This window comes from Melanostigma gelatinosum (assembly GCF_949748355.1).
Source record: "Melanostigma gelatinosum genome assembly, chromosome: 20".
In the NCBI taxonomy this organism is placed as follows: Eukaryota; Metazoa; Chordata; class Actinopteri; order Perciformes; family Zoarcidae; genus Melanostigma; species Melanostigma gelatinosum.
The window spans coordinates 17,278,450-17,285,803 of NC_136653.1; the positions used below are offsets into that span (position 1 = coordinate 17,278,450).

The window sequence follows — 7,354 nt, forward strand, 5'->3', positions numbered from 1 at the left end:
ATCAGTTGTGTCTGTTAGAACAATGCATGTTTTGGTAGATCCAAAAAGAGTGTTTTCCAACCACTTGTGTGATTTAGCCTCTGTAGCATAAGTAATATAACATCATAGTGTGTGAGGGAGAGAGAGAGAGAGAGAGAGAGGGGGGGAGAGAGGGAGAGAAAAATATTTCATGAGCTGAATATTCAGCCTTCCCACTCTCGAGGCTACATAGTAGATGAGGCTGGGCTTCTGAAGTCACGGCTCCCTCTACAGTTTGTACAGTGGAAATTTTCCACCCAGTGCAGAAAAAAACAATCAAACAGGCTGTGTTGAACAGGGGGCACACACAGCGGAGACGCGTCCGGAGATTACACGCATACACAGCTTTCACTTGTGAGATGTGCGTCTCGATCGGCGGCGGATACGCAAAGATCCCCGCAGACACAGAACATTTTACATCTGGATTATTGATCATTGGGGATTCGTACTGTTTCCCGCGGACAAACCCCAGAAACATGTCTCATTCTTTGCATACTTGAGGAGTGACGACAACTTTCCTCCTTTTCGGACTTCGCCACACTAAAAAATAACGATAGATGAGCAACGTGGAGCTGAGAGAGAAAAGCAAAGTAACGGATTTAACAACGCAAATGGATCAATTTCCCGATCAGGATTTGCAATTTTAAGCAGCAGGCAGTTTGGAGTGGAGTCTCTGCGGCCGGCGGTTTTGGAGTTGGGGTTTGGGGGGGGGGGGGGGGGGATACCAAGCAATGTTATCTGCGGAGATGCGTTGTTTGCTGAGGTTCCTCTCCGCGGATGTTGCAGCTCGCTCGGGCTGCGCACGGTGCCTTTGGGTGGCTGTGATTGGACCGGACACTGACTGGAGCTGACTGATGTTTGTTTCGGGAGGAAATGTTTCGGGGGGGGTGGGGGGCAGGAGATCAATGTGAGTTATTGGCGCACGCGATCGGAGAGGATTGCCGGTCTTCGCGAGCACACCTTATTACTATGAGAACGGAGGAAGACATGCAGGATGTTTTTTCTTGGATTTAAATTCAAACCAGACCGGAAACATCAGACGTTTATGGATAATTAATGTGATGCGTTTTGTTGCCTTTGCAAACTGTTATGAGATTGTTACAAGTGGATGTGGATCGTGTTTGTTCTTGCAATACAGTTTTTTCCCTCTTCTTGACTGTCATGCATGGGACTTTGATATTGCACCATTTGTCTCATAAAGGATCTTTTTTTGTGGATTATTGCGCCTCAACAACTATATCTCACCTGGACTTTTATTCTGAAATAACAACTGAAGTTGTTGGACTTTACAACAACATTTTGCCTAATTTTTAAACGCACTAAAATGTATTCACAAATGCCCGGCAACATGGCAGTTAACTGGGTTTTATATTCAGTTTTTTTGCTACCACTGTTCGCAGTGGGGACAGCTTTCTCCGGGGTCTTCAACGCCACGGACAGAGACATTTTCACAGATGACTTGCTGCAGGTCAAGCTCACAAAAGCCAGAGCGACTGAGCAGTGGAAACTCCGGTCCTCTGATTCCCATCCCAACCTATATTTTAACCAAGTGGATGTGTTGCACTTGAGGCAAAGGTCCTCCACCACCCACAGTCACATATTTAAAGTTATCCGGGCCGCTGCGCTCACCATGTTGGCAAATATTCCCTTTTACATGCCTCCTGTGAAACATGCAGACTTTACAAGCAAGTGGAATGAGATTTATGGCAACAACCTGCCTCCCCTGGCTCTGTACTGCCTGTTGTGCCCAGAGGACTCTGCTGCCCTGCAGTTTCTTATCAAATTTATGGATAGGATGGCTGAATACCCCGACTGGAAGGTGACCAGTGCTCCTAACGACGAGGTCCCCACTGCGCACTCTCTCACTGGGTTTGCTACAGCTTATGACTTTATTTACTCCTACCTGGATGAGCGGCGGAGGGATGTTTACCTCAAGAAAATTCGCTCTGAGACGGAGGAGCTGTTTGACATCTCAAAGCACAGGGGGTGGGGGAAACAGTACCTCCATAATCATCAAACCACCAACATATTAGCCGTCCTGATCGGTGCAATCGTGGTCGGATCACATGACGACCGGGAGTCAATGATCTGGAAACAAGTGGCGGTGAACTACATGGAGAAAACTATGTTCCTCCTTAACCATGTCGTCGATGGGTCTCTGGATGAGGGAGTAGCCTATGGGAGCTACACAGCCAAGTCCATCACACAGTATGTCTTCTTAGCTCAGCGCCACTTCAACATCGACAACCTGCAGAGCAACTGGCTGCGGGGACACTTCTGGTTTTACTACGCCACTCTGTTGCCCGGCTTTCAGAGAACAGTTGGCATCGCCGACTCCAACTACAACTGGTTTTATGGACCGGAGAGCCAGCTTGTTTTTCTCGACACGTTCGTCATGAGGAACGGCACGGGCAACTGGCTGGCTCAGCAGATTAGAAAGCACCGGCCCAAAGATGGTCCCATGGGGCATTCGTCTGCCCAGCGCTGGGCTACTCTTCACACAGAATACATCTGGTACAACTCCCACCTCGCGCCGCAGCCTCCCCACGACTTTGGGAAAGCTATGATGCATATTTTCTCAAACTGGGGTGTGGTTACATACGGAGCAGGCCTACCGAACGCCCAGGGTAATACTTTTGTCTCCTTTAAGTCTGGCAAGCTGGGTGGCCGTGCCGTCTATGACATCGTCCACGACAAGCCCTACTCCTGGGTGGAGGGCTGGAACAGCTTTAACCCAGGTCACGAGCACCCCGATCAGAACTCTTTCACCTTTGCCCCAAACGGACAGGTGTTTGTGTCGGAAGCACTTTATGGTCCAAAGTACAGCTACCTTAACAACGTCTTGGTGTTCAGTCCGTCTCCCACCAGCCAGTGTAACGCGCCGTGGGAGGGTCAGTTGGGGGAGTGCGCTAAGTGGCTGCGCTGGACCGATGAGGGGGTGGGTGACTCCAGAGGGGAGGTGATTGTCGCCTCCTCACACGGGGACACCATGTTTGTGAGCGGGGAGGCGGCGTTGGCTTACTCCCCCGCTATGAGACTAAAGAGTGTGTACAGAGCTTTAGTCCTGCTGAACTCGCAGACCCTGCTGGTGCTCGACCACGTAGAGAGGTGGAGTGATTCACCTGTGAAGTCCCTCAGTGCTTTTTTCCACAATCTTGACATTGACTTTAAATACGTCCCTTTCAGATTCATGGACAGATATAATGGCGCCATGATGGATGTGTGGGACGCTCATTATAAAATGTTCTGGTTCGACAGCCAGGGTCACAGCCCTGATACCAGGATACAGGAGGCAGAGCAGGCGGCGGAGTTTAAAAAGAGGTGGACTCAGTATGTCAATGTCACTTTTCCAGTGACGGGCACAGTCAGCAGAGTAGCTTACGTGTTACATGGCCCATACGTCAAAGTGTCCAGCTGTAGATTTGTGGATGACAGCAAAAACGGAGTGAGACTTTCTTTAACCATAAATAACACAGAGAAGATAGTCTCCATTGCGACAAACTACAAAGACATCGGCGCCAGGTTGACTTATTTAGGATTCGGAGGTCACTGTAAAGTTGAGGATAGATATCAAATCACTCGATATGGCCTTGGGACTCAACTCATCCCCAAACCAATCAGCAGTAATAATCAGCTGTTTGACTTTGGCTTCACAGTCAATGTGATAGCAGGGGTTGTCCTCTGCGTGGCCATAGCATTTCTGACCATACAGAGAAAGTTTTATGTCTGCTTCAGCAGGCTGATGCGCTACGCCCTCCTCTCTGTGCTCATTCTGTGGATAGCCGAGCTGCTGTTTGTGTCTAACAGCTGCGATCAGCTCCTCTGCGGGGTGAAATGGAAAGTCGCGGGTGCCAAAAGCGAAGCAAACAAACAAATCAGACTGTACGAGCAGAACCGGCTCCCCCTGCCCACCGTCGTCATAACAGCCCTTCCCGGATCGGGATCGGAGATGCTCAAGCACCTCTTCTGCAACAGCTCGGACTTTGTTTACGTGCGAGTTCCCACCGAGCACGTGGACATTCCCGAGACCGAGTTCGAGTTCGACTCCCTGGTCGACGCCTGCGAGTGGACGAGGTCAGACGCCGTGCAGGGACGGTTTAAGATTATTCAGGGCTGGCTGCAGTCACTGGTCCACAACACCAAGCTGCACTTGCAGAATATTCAGCTGGTAGAGGGCAGCAGGGCCAGACAGGCCCAGAGAGTCGGCCCCTCCAGGGACAGGAAGAACAGATCCAGGAGGAGAGAGCCGGCGTCTGAGCTGACGGGCAAACTGAGAGCGAGCCTGGACAGAGATGCAGAGTATGTGAGGGAGATGAGGCGGCATGTTGCCGAGTACCCCAACGCCCGGGTGGTCCTCAACATGCGGAGCGGAAGCTGGGCGCTCAAGCTGCCTTTCATTCAGGAGGTCGTGGGCTCTTCCCTGAGGACAATCTACCTGGTGAGAGACCCTCGGGCGTGGATTTATCTCATGGTTTATAACAGCAAGCCCAGCCTTTACACCCTTAAAAACATCCCGCAGCACCTTTCCTTGATTTTCAAGGAGGCCGCTGCCGGTGACGGGTGCCCGACAACGGCGCCGGAGTTTAAAATAATCCAGAGGCTGCTGTCCCGTTCTGAGACCAACCCCATTCTCATACTGGCTCATCTGTGGCTGGCTCACACCGCGGCAGCGCTCCGAGTCAGCGAGAGCCTCCCCGAGGAGTCCTACCTCCAAGTGAGGTTTGAGGACGTGGTCAACTTCCCGCAGGAGACGGCGGAGAGCATACACACGTTTCTGGGGGTGCCCGTCTCGCCCGCAGCCCTCAACCAACTTCTGTTTACCACCTCCACGAACCTGTACAATCTGATGTACGAAGGAGACATTTCACCAGCCAACATTAACGCGTGGACGCAAAATATGCCGCGAAAGGACATCAGACTAATAGAAGACGTGTGTGGGAGTGTGATGAGGGGGCTGGGTTACACCAGTTAACTTGCTACTGCTGCTGGTCAGCTGATATTGAGCTGCCATCGAGTTCTGTAAAGGTTTTATTTTTTGCACTGACCTTAAATTTAAAAAAAAATGTTACAAGTTGAGGAGAAACTGAGTAGCATTTCTGCCTTTTTCCTGTTTGTTGTGTTTGTTTGGGTGTTGTACAGACTACAACAGCAGATGTTTGTGTGGGAGGAATATTTTACATTAAAATAGGTGAAAGGGAGCTCATGTTATTGTTTTCCTCTCAGCAGCCCCTTCACACTCACTGGTAGCACTTTTCTTTTTATTGAGGGAGACTTTAGACCTTTGCTGTCTTACGTGCCGAGTTGAATTTGTGCATCAACATGTTTGTGCATCTACATTTTGTTATTGCGGCATCCTACAACAGCTCACTTTCACAGTGACGATTATTTGCTGTTTGTCTTAGTAAGCGATGAGAAATGAGAGTTTTGCCGATCCCTAATCTGTGATGTCAGAGATGTTTGTGCAAAATCCATATCTGTTATAACTGGCTCATTAGCTTTTTTGGGGGGGGGGGAATCAAGAGATATTTACTGGTTTGAAACAGATTCATTATGAAGCTCATTAAGGAGTAAGACTCGTACTTATTGGCAGTCTTCTAATTTGTTGCTCTGGGAGAGAATTTTTTCAAAGACCAATTTGGCTGTCATGAATTCAATATCTGAACTTCTCGTGTTGTTTCCCTTTTAAAACAACAAAATGCTGCAATGTACAGAGTCGTTGGCAAAGCAGAGAAAAAGAAAGTGTTGCTTTATTGCTCTAATGTCGACGTGTGAATGATACGGATTGTATTGCCGTTACATCAGTGGAGGGATTTCATTTGAATCTCAAATGTGCCACGGTGGCTTGGTGGCGTAGCACTTTCGCAGGGACTCCGTTGATTGTATGTGGGGGCTCAGTGCATTTTCCAAAGCTAACTCTACTTCATGTACTCGATTAGCTTGGAAATATAAAACCTCTGAAGATATTACGTGTAGAAGAAAGAAAGTTAGAAGTATTTATGGGTTCCAAAGACACATATCCCAAAGGATCGGGACTGAATATGATTATTATAACTCCCTTTGGTATTTATTGAATTAGATCAGAGGAAAGTGCTTAATAGGAATCAAACTTGGAAAAAAAAGAAAAACCTGTCAGCCTTGACACATTCCTAGTCAAAGCAATTTCCAAAGCATCCCCCTCAGCTGCTCATATTAATCTGCAAGATGCCATAACTGAGGCTTACCCTGTGTTTTATTGTTCTGCTCTTTTCATTATAAAAGCCTGAAGGATATGCAAACAATTTTTGATTTCCCGTCGCGGTCAAGCAGATATCCAATGATTTGTTGGGGGCCTTTGTCTTGAGAGAGTTCAGCGAGCAGTGGACTTAACAAGGACTGAGCAGGGGATGATTATTAAGTATCGCTGAAGAAAAAAACAAAACAAACTCAGAGACCACTTCGACTCTGTGACGTTGTGCTCTTTGGCCTGGGCTCCACAGTAACCTTTGATGCTGTCCTGCTTCAACATGTATGTAATGTAAAATGGATCACATGTAACATGCAGATGGTTCGCTCAATTATAGACCGCCCCCACGCATCTGTACACAAAAAAAAGAAGAAAGAAATCATACTGTGCCCATTCAGAAACTCTCCTCAGCTGGAGACAGTCCTGTTTGTTTTCCGTTCTACGGACACTGAAACCCTTGACTGCCTGGAAAAACCCATTTGATGTTTGTGATCTTTGAATGTGTAGACCTTGCAGACATGCTTTCACTTTGGTGTTGCAATCCTGTTACCGACTCTGTTTTGTATTTGCTGGTGGGGATATGGTTCCTTGCTTCTGTGGCCTTGAATTACAATCATTTTCTTTGTTAAAGGTTTTCTGTGGGCTCTGGAGCAAGTGGTGGAAATACTGTAAAGAATATAATAAATTCATGAATATATCGTCTTTTGTTTGGATGCAGTGAGTTATTAGTGAATGATCTTGCTCTGTGATAAAGGAATGTACCATCTGATGACGTAAGATAAGTCCTCATTTGCAGCAGATATTATTATTATAGACTGCACATGTTAAACTACTACTATTAATATTCCTACATTTTCATAGTCCCGTTCACAATGGTCACTAACTAAAACATATGCAGACGTCTCTGTGCTGCTACAATTATTCAAAATCTCTCATTTTATTGGAAATGGATGACTGAAGCCTAATTGCTTGTATGAGTGACATGCATGACAAGGAGGAGCCAACAATTAAAAACATGTCAGGCAATTCTTTCGTCACGCTCTGACTGAGAAGAGACCTGAACGGGCTTCAAAAAACAAGAAAAGCCACGTTGTGTGTATAGCATCTCAGACT

The 7,354-nt window shown here is 47.4% G+C and overlaps 1 protein-coding gene across 1 annotated transcript; it reads left to right on the plus strand.

Moving 5' to 3' along the window:
* Positions 1-805: 805 nt before the first annotated feature.
* dselb (dermatan sulfate epimerase like b) lies at positions 806-6,943 on the plus strand. Its single transcript, XM_079291905.1, has one exon. The coding sequence runs from the start codon at positions 1,343-1,345 to the stop codon at positions 4,988-4,990; it is 3,648 nt and encodes a 1,215-aa protein (XP_079148031.1). The 5' UTR covers positions 806-1,342; the 3' UTR covers positions 4,991-6,943.
* Positions 6,944-7,354: the final 411 nt, after the last annotated feature.

Excerpts from the sequence above, each read along its gene's own strand:
- dselb (XM_079291905.1), top strand. The coding sequence starts at position 1,343 with ATGTATTCACAAATGCCCGGCAACATGGCAGTTAACTGGGTTTTATAT.